This window comes from Rhinolophus hipposideros, assembly GCF_964194185.1.
Source record: "Rhinolophus hipposideros genome assembly, chromosome: 15".
In the NCBI taxonomy this organism is placed as follows: Eukaryota; Metazoa; Chordata; class Mammalia; order Chiroptera; family Rhinolophidae; genus Rhinolophus; species Rhinolophus hipposideros.
In genome coordinates, this window is record NC_138061.1 from 22983180 (window position 1) to 23000657 (window position 17478).

At 56.3% G+C, this 17478-nt stretch overlaps 2 protein-coding genes across 6 annotated transcripts; both read left to right on the forward strand.

Moving 5' to 3' along the window:
- The first annotated feature begins 683 nt into the window (after nt 1-683).
- Nucleotides 684-2682, forward strand: NPM3 (nucleophosmin/nucleoplasmin 3). Of its 2 annotated transcripts, none has more exons than XM_081075353.1 (6): nt 684-820; nt 1111-1196; nt 1428-1547; nt 1667-1760; nt 2140-2264; nt 2344-2682. In XM_081075353.1, exons 1-5 carry the CDS (start codon nt 703-705, stop codon nt 2253-2255), a joined length of 534 nt encoding a protein of 177 aa, XP_080931479.1. In that variant the 5' UTR covers nt 684-702; the 3' UTR covers nt 2256-2264; nt 2344-2682. The 2 variants fall into 2 exon arrangements, with proteins under 2 accessions (XP_080931479.1, XP_080931480.1); XM_081075354.1 differs by having other exon boundaries at nt 2539-2682.
- A 5402-nt stretch (nt 2683-8084) lies between these two features.
- Nucleotides 8085-13678, forward strand: FGF8 (fibroblast growth factor 8; the record flags this gene model as incomplete). Of its 4 annotated transcripts, none has more annotated exons than XM_081073448.1 (6): nt 8085-8116; nt 8209-8245; nt 8773-8859; nt 9085-9265; nt 12447-12553; nt 13388-13678. In XM_081073448.1, the coding sequence occupies 6 exons, from the start codon at nt 8085-8087 to the stop codon at nt 13676-13678; spliced, it is 735 nt and encodes a 244-aa protein (XP_080929574.1). The 4 variants fall into 4 exon arrangements, with proteins under 4 accessions (XP_080929574.1, XP_080929575.1, XP_080929576.1 ...); XM_081073449.1 differs by having other exon boundaries at nt 9118-9265; XM_081073450.1 differs by lacking the exon at nt 8773-8859.
- Between the last annotated feature and the right edge of the window lie 3800 nt (nt 13679-17478).

Sequence of the window (17478 nt, forward strand, 5' to 3'; positions counted from 1 at the left end):
GTATGTGCCTGGGCTGATTTGGAATTACAAATTTGAAAGCATGCCTCTGCCAGGAGCAGCAGTTAGTCCTCTGCTAGCAAGCGCCAACATCCAGCCAGCATCTGAAACTCTAAGATGCCATTTGGATAGTAAGCTGCAGGGTCGTTACAGCAGGAAGCATATATCTAGGAGAGGATGGTTTGGGTACCACATACCCATAGCTGAAATTCTTCCTCTGCTCTTGGAGCTAAGGCAAATATGAGCACATTTCCTTAGCTTTTATAAGAAAAATGCAGCCCTGAAACTCACCTTTGCAGGGTGAATTGGAAAGATTTCCATTTTTTAGCCTAGTCTCCCTTTCACGAAAGCTTACCCTGGGTTGGAAGGGTGGGAGACACTGGAGGGTGCAAGGAGCTAGAGAAAATGGAGGTAGGAGCCACGCTCAGAGAGCCTTGGTCATTGGAATGAGGAAGGAAGCAAATGTTAATCCCAAATCCATGCTTCTGTAATGTTACTTTCTCTTTGCGGTCCCACACACAGGTCTGAACGGCCGCGCGCGTGCTCTTGGGCGAGGCCGGGCGAGGAAGCCCTGGAACCGACCGAGGCGTCTCGGTTTCTTCTCGCTCAGTGTCGAGCGTCTCCTTTAATAGGCGGGACCAGAACCGGCCGGAGTCTCCGGCTTTGTACGTGTCGGAGGCGGAGTTCCCGGGCCGCCCTTGCAGCATGGCCGCCGGCGCCGCCGCCGCTTTAGCGTTTTTGAGTCAGGAGAGCAGAGCGCGGGCCGGGGGAGTTGGGGGGCTGAGAGCCTCCGCTCCAGTCACTATGGACAGTTTTTTCTTCGGTATTGAGAAAGGAGGGGATGAGAGTAGTGCTGGGGCAGTAAGAGACAGGGCTGAGCAATAGGAGTGCAGATGGTTGGGGGCAGGGGGATCGCACGCGGCAGTAGAAAGGGGCGGCGAGACCGCTGCCTCAGAAGTGCAGGGCGGGCCCAGGGCCAACTGCCCCAGATGTTCCGGAGAAGTGGGCGTGTAGATGGCGGTCACTCGATGGCTGCATGGGATGCGGGTTTGTTGAACCCCCTGCCCCCCACACACGCATACTCAGGTACACTCGCACTGTTACCTCTTCTAGGCTGTGAGCTCTCGGGCCACACTCGCTCTTTCACCTTCAAAGTAGAGGAAGAGGATGATGCAGAGCACGTGCTGGCTTTGACCATGGTGAGGGACCGTGGTGGGGGATGGTGGTGAATAGCTGGCCCTGAGCAGGCTACTGGTGGGCCTCTAACGGTTCCCCTCAACCCCCGTTTACTGGGAGTCCCCTCTGCCCAACTCCCACCGGGGGTGGCTTCCTCGGCCAGGTTATCCAAGGACCCCTGAGGCTGGGCAAGTTCTAGGATAGATACCTCCCCTTGCTTGGGGAGACCCCAAGGCCCTGTGTACCGTTCCCAGCTCTGCCTCACTGAGGGGGCCAAAGATGAGTGTAATGTGGTAGAAGTTGTGGCCCGGAACCATGACCACCAGGAGATTGCTGTCCCTGTGGCCAACCTCAAGTTGTCCTGCCAACCCATGGTGAGTTCCCTGGCCATACCTTGGGGATGGGGGTGGTAAGGAATTGAGGACTTCAGGACTCATCACAAGATGGGGTGAGCCAGGAGCGGACCAGGCCTTCATCCTTTTCTTCTTCCCAGCTCAGTTTGGATGACTTCCAGCTCCAACCACCTGTAACCTTCCGCCTGAAGTCAGGTTCTGGCCCTGTGCGGATCACTGGGCGGCATCAGATTGGTGAGAGTCCTCTTCTTTGCCTCCAGTGGGCTCTCCATCAGGTCTCCCTCCATCCCACACTCTTGGCTCATCCCAGCCTTATCTCCCAGTGTAGCTCCCATAACAAGTTCTGCATGATGTGTCCTCCACTTTCTGTCCTACTCAAACCTCCCTCCCTCATGGAACCAGTCTCAGCTTCTCCACCTCCAGTGACGTGGACTCCTTTGGCTCTTTGTCACCCAGTTTAGTATCTGAGGTTCTTCCCACCTAGACCATATGCTCTGAGAGATCACGGTCCCTGCAGGCCTAGCACCGCAGTGTATGAATAAGTGACATAAGGTTTGAAGGGGGTCTGGCTTTAACAATTTCCTCCTCCCTTTGTAACTTTTGTGTGCACCAGTTACTGTAAGCAATGACATTTCCGAGGAAGAAGAGAGCGGAGAAGAGGGGAGTGAGGAGGAGGAAGCTGAGTTGTGCTCCATCCTGCCTGCCAAGAAACAGCGGGGCAGGCCCTAGCACTCCTTGGTGAGTGAGAGGGAGCCGTGCCCAGCAGGGTCTTGGGGGCTGGGGGAGCAGGTGCTGACCCCTTATCTGCTCTCCTCAGGTCAGCTAGCTGCCTGCCACACATGCCGTGCACCATGTTGCTGTACAGTAATCAAGACTTTTAAATGTCTTCTCCGTTGAAGAGGAGGGGTGGGTTGGGGCATCTTGGGCTGGTGCTAGGAGAGAGGGGGGGTCCCATTCTTCATAGGGCCCTGGTCTAATCTTGTACCATGTCTGGGGCTTCCCTTTTCTCCAGGAATGGGAAGAATTCTGAACTTCTGACCCTCTCCCCACTTGCCTATAAGGTTGGAAGTCAGCATCTGAAGCCCAGGACTACACATTTTTAATGCTTTTTACATTTTTGGATAAAGGTTGCAATAAAGTGGTGTGGTTGTTTTGCAACTCATTTGTGTGGCTTCTTCCCCTGCTGGGGTGGCATTCCCCTAGGGACCACCAGGTGGCACTGTGGCAGCACTGAGGGTGGCCTCTGGCCTCAGGGAGGGTGAGGAAATGTGGGATCCTGCTATCCTCAGGGCCCTGAGGCCAGGCCAGACCTAGGCCCAAACTGCCTTGCTAGAAGAGGACCTCCCAACTCCAAGCCTATTCCCAGTTCCTTCAGGTGGGGGAGGGCCATCCCAGGAGGTTATCAGCATCCAAACAAGGGGTCTGGGCCTCTGTCAGCACTCAGGCTGATGGGCAGGGGGGCAGATAAGGGGACTTAAGCAGCCCGAGGAATGTGCATCTCAGGCCCCATGAGGGGGATCGGGGTAGGGCGGAGGCTAGTCTTTGCTCCTCCTTCCAGTCTTGCAGGCTGTCTGAGTTGATCTGGGCCCTTAGAAACCTGATTCCGGGGGCCAGATGGAGGGGGCTGGCCAGATTGGGTGACAGGGAAACCAGAATCCGGGTGGCCTGGCATATGGGGGCAGAGAGGGGCCCCTGGGATTCAGCCTCCTGGGTTAAGGGGTTCCTGCTCCCCGCACACTGCCTGGTCTGGGGGATCTCTGGTGTCTGGAATCATCTGGTTCTGGGACTTGGCTGCTACTATGCCAGGAAGAAAAAGGGATATATATGGGATGAGCATGAGTGTGTATGTGACCAACTCCGGGGTCAGCAGTTCAGCAGCTGTGTTGATGGGGGGGGTCTCAATGCCCCACAAACAAACAAACAAATAATAGGTTACCTCCTGAGACAGCCTGGGGCCAGACATGCTGAGGATGGACAGAGAACAGTGCCTGGTGGGGCCAGGCCCACTCCCTCCCACACTGGCTGCTGGGCAAATGAGTGAGCAAGTGGGAGGGGTCCCTCGATAACCCGAAGGGGCTGGTATTGAGGTAGGTGAGGTAAACTTTAGATAGAATGTCCCCACAACAAGGAAAAGCACTCCCTCTTCAACACATCCCTAGAGGAGGTTCCCCCGTCCCTGTCATGAGGAGCAAAGGTCCAGTTTTTAATCCCCTTTTTCCATAAATTAAGGATGAAGGAAATGATCCCTTTGTGTGTTGCGGTGATCAGGGTCTCAGGTCCCTTTCTACTCTCCAGGAGGACTTTCCTGAAGTGCTGCCACCGGGAACCAGGGTGGAGGGGACAGCCAGCCTTGAGACCGTTCATCTTCCCGCGGCACTGGGTCTGCAGGGAAGAGAAGGGGAGCTGGCGCCCTCTGGTGGACGAGGTTGAAACCGCCCGTGGCCGAGCGGCTACCCCACGGCTCCTCTCTAGTGGCTCTAGGCATGCAGGAGCCCACGTGCCCAGCGAGTGGTCCGGGCCTCCGAAGTTCAGGCGGAAGGAGAGGGAATAAGTTACTAAGACTGACTTCATTCGTTCGTTCGTTCATTCATTCATTCATTCATTCATTCATTCATTCATTCATTCATTCATTCATTCATTCATCATTCACTGGAAGGGCTCCTCTGATACAGCGCTTCCCTTCCTCCTCTCACCTATAGCCTCCAAAGTCCCCGGTACGTGAGAGGTTGGAGGCGCGCGAGACCCGCTGGGTGCAGCGAAAAGTCTTCTCTTGAGGATAGCTGATCCAGCTACCCCCTGCGCATGGCCCGCCCCAATATTTACTCCCTGCGACGCCACTGATGGGCCATTGTGTGCCTTGACTGTAGTCTTTGTGGGTCTCCCGCGGCCCGGGCTGGCGCCGAGCGCTCTCCTGCCCGCAGTGGGGGCCCAATCCACATCTGCCCCTTCGTCCAGGAGTTTTCCAGCCCCACCGGGTGCCCCACGGACAGAGCTGGGAATTTTTTCTCCCTCCTCGCTCCTGTTTCTCCTCGATCCCCATTTCTGTCCCATCGCGCACAGTAGGAGCGCTGATGTGCGCTGAGGGATGAAGGTGTACGCCTTTGTGTGCAGACCGTTGGAGGAAAGACAGGCCTGTATTTGAGGGACGAAGAGGGACGACTCCCAGACCAGGGCTCGAAGTGCTTAAGGCTGTCTCGACGATTTGCATTTGAACGGTCGCGGAGAGTGCGCGGCGCTTTGAACGCCGAGAGTAGGAGGCGCGTGGTGGATCGAGCTGCTGTCCCAGCGGCCTGCGCCGGCTGGTGTGGATTTGAGGGGCCCGGGGTGGGCCAGGGGGTGAGGGATACGTTTGGAAAGAGGCTGAAGTTGTGTGTTTGGGTACCGGCGAGGGCGTGTTTGCGGAGAGGCTGTTTGTGTTGGCGAGGAGTGTGTGTTTGTGTTTGCGGGAGGCGAGTGTGTGTGTGTGTGTGTGTATTTGTGTTTGCAGAGTGTGGGGGCGGCCGGGAAAGGTGGCCGGGCTGTCACTCAGCGATCAGGTTGACAGGCGCTCCCTCATCAGGGCCAGGGAGCTCTGATTGCAGATTCGAGGAAACAAAATAGCAATTGTAATTACGGGGCTTTGATAAGATAAAGGAAGGAGAGAGCTGGCCAGGAGGCGAGCAAGCGAGCAAGCGAGGGAAGGAGAGAGAGGCCTGCTGGGGCCCCAAAGGAATATTTGCATCTGTCACTCACAGGGGGTGCCCGGCAGTACCCCCTGGCCTGATGCGGGTGTCCCCATCTGCCCCTCTCTGTAGATATGGACTTTTGGGGAGATGAGAATAATTCCCCCAAATTATCCAGGATCCAGTTTAGGGGAAATTCTCCAAATGTACTGGAATTTTCGTCCTGTAAAGACGAGGTTTAGGTGTAAGACTGAAACCCTGGTTTCCATGATTTTAGGCCCCAGGATGCCCATCTCTGGGGAAGAGAGAAGACAGTGGGTTAATATCATTGAAGTTCAGCCCACAGCCTTCAGAACCCTCTGGGGACTCCAGAACCCAGGTTGAACCCTGATCTGAGCCAGGTACTCTGGCTTCTACCACCACTCCAGGGAAGGGCAGGTGTCCAGAGTGACTTTGGACTGTGCACACTAAGGAGGGACTGAATGCTCTGACCCCTGCCTGGGTCCTGCTCCACGCTTTCTGAGACTTTTCAGAGGGCTAGGTCCCTGGTGGGGAGAAGGACCTTCCCATCCTCTGTTCTCCATCTCTCCACTCATCACGTGTTAATGCATGCAAATAAACTTTTTCAAGGACCTACTATGTGCAGGCATGAGGTTAAGATGGTGAGCATCCTGCCTGCTTGAAGCAGTGCAGCTGGGGAGGTAGACACTCAACAGGTAGCCAGCCTGTAGGCCTCTAAGACAGAGAAGTAAAATAAAGGAAAAGGGCTTGTTGGGGTGTTAGGCACTGGAGCCCACTTCACCTGTCTCCCCCTCTAATGGACCCACCTCACAATGGCGTTGAACAGAGATGGTGCAAGCCCAGCCTTTAGCAAATACAGTGCTCAATAAATGGTGGTGCTTATGATTATTATCTGTTGGAGCAAGGGGGTAAAGGCAAGTCTCCCTGGGGGAAGTGGCAAATGTGCTGAGGTCTAAATGCTCAGCCAGTTTCCCCATCACTCATTCATTGAATACCAACTGCAGAACAACCCTGCCCAGCTCTGTGCCATGAGCTGCAGATTCCGAGCTGGTAAGACATGGTCCTTTCCTGGAGGTCTGTGTGGGTAAGAGCCAGCTGAGTGAACAGACTCCTGAGGGGATAATAGGTAGGCTCAGGAAGTCTACTGAGAAAAGATGAGATCTTGGAACAAGTCTTCTGATTCTGTTTTTCCATTTGTACATTGCTCAGTAGTAGCGTTATGACTGGAAGCTGGGAAAGGTGGGGCACAGAGAAAGGCGACGTAGGTAGAACTTGGCTGTGCTACTGGATGAGGGCCTGCCTACTGCCTCTGGTCTAGTGGCTTCCTGGGACCATCCAATCCTTTCAGCCCAACCCCCAGAGACATGATTGGGACGAAGGGGGCAGTGAGGCAGGGGAGGTCCGATGAAGTCAGAAGCTGGGCCAGGCATCAGTGGCTCCACCTGCTCTTCAGAAGTACCAGGGCACCTCTGCCCACCCAGGCTGCTCCCAAAGAAGCACCATGGCTCAGGGTTTCCAGCAGCGCCTGGAAGAAAGGAATGAGGGGCTGGGAAAGGCTTAGACAAGTCCCTACCTCCTCCTTTGGCTCTTCCTCCACCCCAGCTGACACAAAGCATCAGTCCCTGTCCAGTACACAGTAGGTGTGTAAATACCTGTTAAGTGCACAAATAATGAGACTCTAGAGGGAACGACTAGTGGCCTGGGTCCGAGTTTCTTCCCCAGGAAAAGCAGCTGAGAACAGTTATTTTGCCCCATCTGCCTGTTGCTTTGGGGGGGGGGGCAACAGGGACTACGCGTCCTTGCCAGCGACCTCTGGGCTCTCTCACAGAGGTGGGTCGTTGTTCCGTTGTTCCTCCCAAGTTTCAGATCAGCGCACGTGTGTGTATGAGTATAGGGGGGTCAGAGGCGGGAGTGATGGTGATAATGGGGGGCGGAATTCAGGGACGGGGTGATGGTGATAATGGGGCGGGAGGAGGAGAAGGCCTTTTTGGAGACTGAGCAAGATAGGAGAAACCCGCAAGGCGGAGTGCTCAGCAGAAAGACCGGGAGTCGGGTCCCCGTCGCACATGCACTCACTGCTGGAGAGCCGAGTGTACAGCCGTTCAGTCCAGTGTCAGCGGCCACTTCCCGGGGGTAGGCCCAGCGGGAGCGCACAGTAGGTGGCTCAGAGACCGGCCGTATAGCCTGAGGCGTGAGTGGACCCGGCCCCACGGTGGAGCCCTGGCACTTTCGGACTCGGGCGCACCGGTGGTCCAGCAAGCCCCTGCCAAGGGTCTCGGGACTCCATGGAGCAAGCGGCTCGAGGCGCCCCCCATCCCCGCGTGTCCAGACCCTAAGAGCGCGCGAGGGGACAGGGCAGGGATGGGGGAGGCGCCCACCCGGCCGCCCCCGCCCCTCCGGCGGGTCCCCAGACCCCTCCCCTAGCCCAGACCCCCAATCCCAGACCCGCCGGCCGCCCCGCCCCGGCCGCCCCGCCCCCGCCCCGGGCTGCGTCCGGGCCCCAGCTCCCAGCCGGGGGCTGCGGGCTCCGGCCGCCCGCCCCGCGCTCCCCCCTCGCGCCCGGTGCGGCGCCCCCCGCCCCCACCCCTCCCCCTCCCTTCCCACCTACCCACCCACCCTGCCGGCCCGTTACCCTCCGCCTGCTCGGGATCCTGAGCAGCCAGCGGCCACCGGCTCCGGCAGCTGAGTTGAGCGACTCGGCGCGGCGCGGCCAGCTCGACCTTCCACGGGACCCGCGGAGCCGCGTCGGCATCGCCACTGGGCTCCAGCCCTCGAGCCGTCCTCGCTCGGCGCCGCCCTCGGCTCGTGCGTCCGCGGCCGCTCGCGGGCCGGCGTGATCCCGCCGGGGCTCCCCGCGCTCCCCGGGCCGCGCGCCATGGGCAGCCCCCGCTCGGCCCTGAGCTGCCTGTGAGTACCACCGCCCCGTCCCCGCTGGCTGCGCGCCGCGCCCTCGCTCACCCCGCGCCCCTCTCTCTCCCGCCCGCTTTTGTCTCCCACAGGCTGTTGCACTTGCTGGTTCTCTGCCTCCAAGCCCAGGTAAGGCGCACTACACGGAGGCGGGGGCCGGGGCCAGCGGGGGACGCGGGTTGGCCAGGTCAGGCAGGGGCGCGAGGACTGACCCAGTGGCCAGCGCGGCAGGGCTGGAAGGAACCTTAGAAATCCAATTTCGAGCTACCCTGAGTTGGAAGCTAAGGAACAGAGAGGTAGTTCCCTGCCCGAGGTCACACAGCCAGTGAGTGGCGAGGCTAGAACCCAAGGTCTGGGAATCCAGTGCTGTCTCCCACGCATCCTAGCCAGCTTGGGGTGGATGGAGAATACCACCATGGGCAGCCACACCTGGCCGCCGAGGAAGGGGGCGGTCCTGGCATTCGTTGTCAGAAGTCGGGGTGACTGCCACAGGGACCCTCTCCGCGGCTCTAGGGGGAGGCTTGTGGCGGGTCTGGCCGAAAGATCAGGTGCCTAGGCCCTCAGCGCACTCAACATTTGCTCCGTAAATTTGTCTTTATAAATGTCAGGGGTCAGGCAGCGCTGCCTCCCTACTTAAAAGCGCCCTGCTCTTCTAGGAAGGCCCGGGCGGGGGGCCTACGCTGGGCAGGGAGCTGGCTTCCCTGTTCCGAGCTGGCCGCGAGTCCCAGGGTGTTTCCCAACAGGTGGGTCCAGATCCTTCCCCATCCCGGGGCTCATCCATACTAGGCTGGGTCTGCCCGACCTTCCTGGGTGGGGGTTGGTGGCCTGAGCTGGCATGTTGGGGGGACCCCCAGCCCCTGCCAGCTGCCTGGGGCAGTGGAGGGGGGTGCAGGGCGATGGGGGCCACTCGGGCCCCTGGGCAGAGTAACATTATAATGGCGTGTTGTGTATTTTTCAATTTCCTAAAGGTAACTGTTCAGTCCTCACCTAATTTTACACAGCATGTGAGGGAGCAGAGCCTGGTGACGGATCAGCTCAGCCGCCGCCTCATCCGGACCTACCAGCTCTACAGCCGCACCAGCGGGAAGCACGTGCAGGTCCTGGCCAACAAGCGCATCAACGCCATGGCAGAAGACGGGGACCCTTTCGGTAAGGCAAGCCGCACTGTGGGTAGGGTGAAGGTAGCTTGTGGGACATGCCCTCTTCCCCTCGCTGGCTTGATGTGACTGGACTCACCAGCCCCATCTGTGTGGGCCAGGGGCCTGCAGCCTCCCCAGCTCAGAAGGCAAGGAGTTAAGTAAGGCAGAAAAGAATTTTGGGGGTCAGCCGGAGAAGAGAGGGCTGGGGAAGGAACCTCAGGGAGTACTTGGCCCACAGGTGCCCCTTCTCTGCCCAGCAGATGAATGAATCCAGGAATTTCCCCTTACACCTCCCCCTTTCATACACCTCTCCCCAGCTGCAGGTGGAAGCAGAGGGTTCAGGGGGAGGAGGCCCAGGTTTAAGGGAAGCTCTTGAAAGAGGATATGTCGCCAGGGTCCACAAAAGGAGAGTGGGAAAGAGAAGGGAGAGAAGTCCCCCCAACTCTCCTAGCTTGGAGGGGGTTTGCTGTGAACCTTTAAATGCTTTGATCAGAAGGGTCAATTACACATGAGGACTAGGCTTGGAAAGGGGCCCTCCCTGCTCCACTTACCCAGGAACCTACGAGGTCTGTCAGAGCAGGGCTCCCAGCTCCCGTTGGGGTGGTGAGTATAGGGAGCTACTGCGGGGTGGAGAGGCTGGGGACTGATTGATTTCTAAAACATTCAATATTCCTGCCTTGAAACAAGGCCAATTTCCAGAGTCCTGGATGTACCAAGAGAAAAGCAAGCCCTCTGGGCGGCTGGTGTTGTTTTTAGAGAGTGATTATTGTGAGTTTAAAAACCTTTAAATAATGACCAAGTTAAACAAGCATGAAAGGAGAGGGGAAGACTCTATTAAAATGTAATAAAAAGGTGAGGCATTTTAAGAGCTAAGAAGAAAAATGAAGAATGATATAAAACAGAAAAAGAACGAGCCTTTTTTCAGATGTGAGTTTGAAAAGAGTTGCAAGTCTGTAAATGTTAAAAAAGAGGTTCAAGATTGTTCTCTATGAATCTCTGGAGAGACCCCCGCGTCTGGCAGAGCGATTAAAACTCTTCTTACTTTCACCTTTTTTAACATTTCCTGAATACTTTCTCCTCTTCTCGAGCCAGTTTGGGGGATCGAGTATGTCTCGCTGCATTTTTTCTGCGTCGACGTAGCTGACTTCCCTTCAAAGCTGGAGAAGGAGACATAATTTTCCTGGGATAAATCTGTCACTGGGTGGAAGAATAGGTTTGAAAATGTTAAGCTTTCCAAAAGCCCAGTCGAGAAAGCCGCTGTAAACTGTGGCCCCAGCTCCCCAGATCCTTCCAGGAAGGAGAGTGGGGGTTCTTGGCAGTGGGGGTGGGGAGGGCCTGCCCGGTGGCCCAGCTTCCCCGCTGGGCTGGCAGGGCCAGCCTACCGTCCCTTTGTCCCTCCAAACTGGCTGCTAGCTGCCCTTCTCAGCTTCCAAGGAAAGGGAATGAATGCCTGGCTTCTTCTGGGTTTGCTCCATTAGAGCAAATGGTCCAGATCCTTGGGTTTTGGGGAGGGAAGAAGAGGCTAAATAGGCCATGGGGGATCTCGTCTTCAGACACCAGAGGTGTGGTGTCACTTCTCTCCTTACCACGTATAGGAGGCTTCTCAGACATCTCGGTCCCTTCCTGCCCAACAGGAGTAGGAGCTGGAGGGCCTAAGAGCAGAGACCTCGGGTGTACAGCCAGCACAGGAAGAGTCTGGGAAAGAACAACAGAGAGGTCCCAGCAGCTTCCTTATGGCTCCCAAGAAGGAACAGAGGGGCCTACTCCATCCCTGTCTGCCCCATTTGACCAGAATCCTCTGAGTGGGATCCTCTCTTGCCCTTCTCCCGCCAGTGTTCTTCCTGGCCCTTAAAAGCAGCTGCTCCTTGCTCTGGAAGGCAGACCAGAAGAGGGATGAGCAGACTGGCTGGGTCCAAGAGGAGGTGGGTGGGAGGAGAGGTGACAGCTGCATTTCCCGGGGCTGACTTGGAGCCAGACTGGGGACTTGGCCACTGGGTCCCAGCTCAGTGCTTATGTGAAGGGGGGTTAGTCACAGGCTGGGCATTGAAGGTTGCCTTGCTAACCTTGGTGTCCATACACTCCTCCCCATTAGTTTCAGGAACGTTGTCAGTGCAGGCTGGGAGGCAGCTCTGGGAGTCCCAGAACTGCTTTCTCAATGAGGGAAGAGGCTGGGCTCTGCAACAGGGAGGGCAGTAGACCCAGCCCCTTCTGTCCCATCCCAAAGGGCTAAGTCAGCCCTCACTCCCTTTTTGGGGACAGCCTCAAAGGGAGCAGTTATACAGAGAGTGGACAGGGATGAGCTTTTGTGGCAAGTTGGCTGTCTGAGGGGAGGAAAGAAGGGGAAGAAGGTACAGAATTCAGCTCCCTGTCTCCTGGCTCTCCAGACTGAGAGGCAAGCCTGATTTCTCCTCTCCTCACCCACAGAAGAGGTTTGATCACTGGGATGAGAAGCTCAGCTGTGATGCAGGTTGAAAGAGGAAAGACCATAGAGTTGTTGATTTCTGGACACTGTGGCTGGGGATTGTGGTGACTGGGCAGCATGGGGTAGAGGCAGGACCCTCCCAGCTAGTGTCTGAGTTCTGGGAAAGCAGCATGCTATGGGCTGTGTTAGGGAGAACTGTCCCATCCCTATCACCTTCTCCGTAAGCAGAGCAGGGGTGGGGGTGGGGGCTTGACCAAGGCTGTTAGAACCCAGGTACCAGAAACAGGAGAGAGTGCCTTTACCTTTGGCCTCAGGACTGGAGGTCACCACTGCACCCAGATGTTTCTAATGATCTGTGAGGCATGTGCACATAATATTTTGAGTTGTAAGTATCCTCAGAGATCTTTTGATTCTCAGGAGAACAATATTCATGAAGCCTCAACATAAAAGTCATTACTGTCTGGTTTTAAAAGAGGGTATTTTAATTTGATGGCCCCAAGAACACTCTGCAGAACCCAGTTGGTACACCATTACCTCATGCATCCCCCTCTGTAAACCCAGGTGAGGGGCCTGAGGCCCAGAAAGGGGACTTGACCACAGTTGCACAGCATACTAGTAGCTGGGCTGGGGCTAAAGCCTGTGTCTTGGGTACTGGCCCTTGGAGAAGTTGCTGCTGGGATGTGACAAGTCTGTAGGTCAGCTGGGGTAAGGACCTGGGACAGTCGGGGTCAGGGAGCTTCCAATAACCTCCAGCCTCCATCCCCAACAGCAAAGCTCATTGTGGAGACAGATACCTTTGGGAGCAGGGTTCGAGTCCGAGGAGCTGAGACGGGCCTCTATATCTGCATGAACAAGAAGGGGAAGCTGATTGCCAAGGTGAGGCCCCAGAAAGAAGGGGAGCCTTTGGGGCCTGGGGATCGAGCTGGGCTGGCTGAGCTCTTCCAGGATCTCAACAAGGTGGGCAAAGAGACACAGGGCCACCTTGGGGTTACCTAAGGATTGGGAGGGGGAGGTGAGGGAGAAGGAAACTGCTTGAGGGATGAAAAGCTATAAAGGCAAAGGAGGAAGAAGGAAGGCTAGGCAAGGGGCTGGGAGGAGGTTGGTAAATTCCATATATCTTTTTAACAAATCGCCAAATTGCTTTGCTATTATGTCCAATTACATGGTACCAGCATTTGGAATGTTCAGCAAGCCGCAGGCCCAGCCCATCGGCCCAGCTCTGAAATGGCCCCATTAGTCACGGCTCCTCTCCAGCCTCAAGCTCCCCGCTTGCTTGTTGGGCTTCTGGGGCTCAGTGTCTCCTCCCAGGCCTCCCCTCCCCCATAGGGTGGCTGCCCTGGGGCCCCACAGCCGGAATCCTGAGGTGGGCAGGTGGGGAAACGGTGCTAGCAGCTCTGGCCAGACTCATGGGCAGGAGGCCAGGGCAGGCAGGGTCTGGGCCCCCTCTCTGCCTCTCTGTGTAGGGGCCCAGCCCCTCCGTAGATGGCCATGTGTCACTGCTGCCCGGGAGGACAGGAAGTTGCCGGGTGGGCTGCGAGTTGTGAGGGATTAGAGAGCGGGTGCCTGGGCAGGGGGTGGGGCTGCAGCTCCTGCCCACCCTGCCATCTGCTGGGGTGCCCACCTGCTGTCTGGGGCCGCCTGCCCTCTGCCTGTGATGGGGGGGCTCCGGACAGAGCCCAGTAATGCCGTGTCTGGCCCCCCTACCTGCAGAGCAACGGCAAAGGCAAGGATTGTGTCTTCACGGAGATCGTGCTGGAGAACAACTACACGGCCCTGCAGAACGCCAAGTACGAGGGCTGGTACATGGCCTTCACCCGCAAAGGCAGGCCCCGCAAGGGCTCCAAGACGCGGCAGCACCAGCGCGAGGTCCACTTCATGAAGCGGCTGCCCCGCGGCCACCACACGACCGAGCAGAGTCTGCGCTTCGAGTTCCTTAACTACCCGCCCTTCACGCGCAGCCTGCGCGGCAGCCAGAGGACTTGGGCCCCCGAGCCCCGATAGGCGCCTGCCCGGCCCCTCCCGCAGCCCCCAGCGCAGAGATTTCCATCTTGAGGGAGCACAAACAGAGAAACTCAAGCAAGATGAGGTCTGCGCTACTGAAGGCTGGGGAGGAGCTGGGGGAACCCCGGGTTCTAGTTGTTGATAATTGTTTGCTGTTGGTTTTTTTGTTGTTTTTTTTTTAAAAACAAAAGAGAGGCTCTATTTTTGTATTCCACTTGGCTGTGGTGTCTTCTTAACTCTCAGGAAGGTCGGTTAGTGGCCCAGAGTGGGATTGGGGGGGTTGTTCCCAGGGAGTTGGGGGGCTTTTTCTAGTCCAGCAGAGGTGCTCATGGGCCCCCAGCACCTGCAGGGCAAGCTGGCCAGGCAGCCAGGGACTCCACTGTACCTCCAGGTGAGGGGCAGGGAGGAAAGGGTCAGGACTTAGGTCATGTGTTTTAAAGGTGGGTGTCAGTGGGCGTAGGTTGTGTATTATTTACTATTAAATGACTGAAATATTTATTTAACTTTCATATTAAAAATGCGTGTTGGCGAGTGAGTCCTCCTGTAGTCAGCCTCCCTCCTCCCCCTGCCCTACTCCATCTGGGGGTGGGGTGGGGGCTGGGAGATGCAGCAAATCGGGCAGCAGTTCTGACTGCAGACTCCCTTCAGCTTAAGGACTCATACCTGTCAGCCGCCCTCATCACTGTCTCTGGAGGGGTTTTCCTGGGAGGATGGAAGCAGGGAAAGGAACAAGAAGAGGCTCTTAGCTGTTCCTGGGATCTTTCAGAACTAGACTTCCGAGCTTTTTACAGGAGTTATTGCTAACATTTCCCCAGGCTGCCTCTGGGCCACAAATGATGACTCTGCTAGGACCAGAGCTTCTGTCATGGATATAATGCGTCTAAAAAAGCGCCTCTCTGTGTGTGCCTAGGTCTGGGTGGGAGACAGATCAGACGTGCCAGAACTGGCTCCAGAAAATGAAAGAAAAGAGCAGCTGCCAGGGTCCAAGGTGGGGGTATGTAGGAAGGAGGACCTCCAAGGCTGGTGTTGACAATTGTGACATGGAACAAGTGTTAACTTTTGGAGATCTGGTTAGAGAGCTGTGAGCAGAAGGTGCTGAGCTCAGGTGCTGCATAAGAGCCCAGGGGACTGCAGTGCAGGGAAAGGCTGCCACTACTGGAGAGATGGGGCCCAGAGGGAGAGGAACCGGGCATGGGGAGGGAAGGGAAGCTCGCAGTTCAGCCAAGAGCAGAACTCAGGCTGGTAGAGCAGGTCATAGTGTGGGCAAGAGGACTGCTCTATGGTGGGTGGAGGGGGTGTGTTTGGATGTGGATGGTGACACTGGTATCATACCACAACATGGTATGGTTGCAGGTCTCCTGAGGGTAGCACTGGTCCAGTCTTCATAACAGGTCTCCCATTCTGGCTGCTTCTGCTGCTTTCTTTGAGGGTGCCCTTGGGCTGGTCCCACAGCCCAGTTCCTGAGCTAATCCAGAAACTTTGTCCCTCTGGGCCTCTGTTCTTTGGCATCTCCTTTGGGCGGGGGACACCCTAAGGCTTCCTGACCATGTGGGTTTCCTAGAATTGCAGCTGCTAGTGCCCTCCAGGTGGATCATGAATTCCAGGGTTCAGTGGGATGCCTTAGAGTTGAGAGGTTGGGGGGATACTCTGGGGTCTATCCATGCCACCTCTTTGGCCTGCTATAGGGGTGAGGGCCTTTAGATAGAATAGGCTTCTCCTGGTGCATAGACACTGGAGATGTGAGAGGGGGCTCTAGACATCTCTCTTCCAGCTCCCCCAGCTCTTAGTGCCTCCTCCTCGGCTCCATCCCCTCCCCTCCCCCTTTAATTAATTCTGGGTGAGCAGCCCGGCTTTATTGTGCAAGGAGCTGGGGTCTCACTGTGGGAAAAGTCACACCTTCTGAGCAGCTTCTGATGCCATGCAAATGAAGAGACCGTCCAGGAAACCTTTCATCTGCAGGCCACCGCCTGTCCAGCCCCCAGCCCAGTAATTACCCACATTTCATTTGTTTGAGAGCAATTCCTGGGGGAAGCCATAGGATAGGAGGCAGTCTGGGGTGGAGTGGAATGTCAGGCTCTCCCTGCCTGTGATCCTGGCCACAAAGTGGGGCAGGCTGGGCCAAGGCTGGTCACTGACTAGGCCAAAGCCCCCCTGAAGCCCCCAGGCTGGCAATGCCTGAGTACTCCAGGGTGGTGGGGCAGAACTGTGCCATGGTTGTCATGCGGGCTGTTCAGAGAGCTCGACCTGCCTGGTAGAGAGGAGAGTGATGACTGATGAGGGAGTGGGGTTTAGAGATGGATAGGGCAGTGGGTATCTGGTCCATGAGGCTGCCTGAGGCTTTGGGAAGGGGTTGGCTCCCGGCAGGACCCCAGGCCAGGGACCCATGGGCATAGAGCCCAGAGCAGTGGGGCTAGGCTGGGCTAGAGCACCCACCACCTTGTTTATCTTTGAGTTGCTGCCTCCACAGAGCCCTCACTAATGGGGTTTTACAGCCCACTCAAGCTGCAACTGGCCAAGAATCAATCATTACCGGCACTTAGTGGTTTGATAGTTAACAGCCTGAACTGAAGCCAAACTGGTTGTTAACTGTGATAACAACTGATTTCAAGGGGTTATTGCCGGCCCAATATGCTCAGCCCATTTATTTCAGGGAAAACAAGCAGGGAGCTGTTGCAAGGCCCAGAAAAGGGAGGAGGGCTGGGCTTTCCTCAGCCAAAAGGCCTGCCACTCTGTCTTGGAGTGGGTGCTAGTGATGAGGGCCTCGGGGGCTGGATGAGGTACGCATGAAGGCTTGACCTCCCAGAACTCGTTGAAGACCAGTGCTCAGGTGCAGGAGATCCACATAGAAGGCCTTCTCCACTCCTCCCTCATCAGTTCTTACCTTGTCCTGCTTTCCCACCTCCCCTTCCTTTCTCTTATAGCAGCACTTCCTAAGAGGCACTCACAGGAACTGACTCCCTTTGAAGAGGAGCCCAGGCCTAGTGGCCAGGCCTCTGTTTGTCCCCACTCAGCAGCTGGGGCCCAATTCCTCACCCATGACTCCCTCACCAAGGCTCCAAGGCCAAGCCAGAACCTTGCCTCTCATTTCAAAGCCAGTGAAGACTTTGCCTAAGCCTTGACTAGAAAGAAGGAGCAGTTCTCTCCTTTCACTCCACCAGTCCTGCTCATCCCTGCTTCCACCCTCAGCCGAATGGCTGCAAGTGGACTATGACCAAGCGTCATTCTAGAATGCTGCTGTAGCAAAGGACCAGGAGTTCTCCACTGTCTACAGGTAGACAATGTGAGACCCAGAAGTCACATAGCTGGTGCCAACGCTAGTTCGTACTACAAATTAGGTCTTAATTCTTAGACCCAGACTGCCTCTTGAGGACTAATTCCATTCATTCATTCACTATTTATCGAGTGCCTATTATGTGCCAGGCAGGCTCTGTTCTGGGTAAAGGGGACAAAGCAGGAAACAAGAGACAAAAGCCCCATGAAGTTTGTATTCTAGTGGAGCAGGGTGGTACAGAGCAAACAGTGTATAGTATAGCAGACACTGACAACCACTACAGAGAAAAATGCAGAGAAGAGAATGAGAGTGAAAGGTGGAGTAGGGTAGTAGCAAGTTAAAATAGGTTGGCTAAAGAAGGTCCCACTGAAAACTTAATGTTGGAGCAGACAGCTGACTAAGGTAAGGCATTCAGATATCTGGAGGCGGTGCCATCCAGGTAGTGGGAAAAACAAGTGCAACGGCTACTTGCATTAGGGGAAGAGCAAGGAGGCCGGTGTGGCTGGAGGCAAGCGAAGGGTGGTTATGG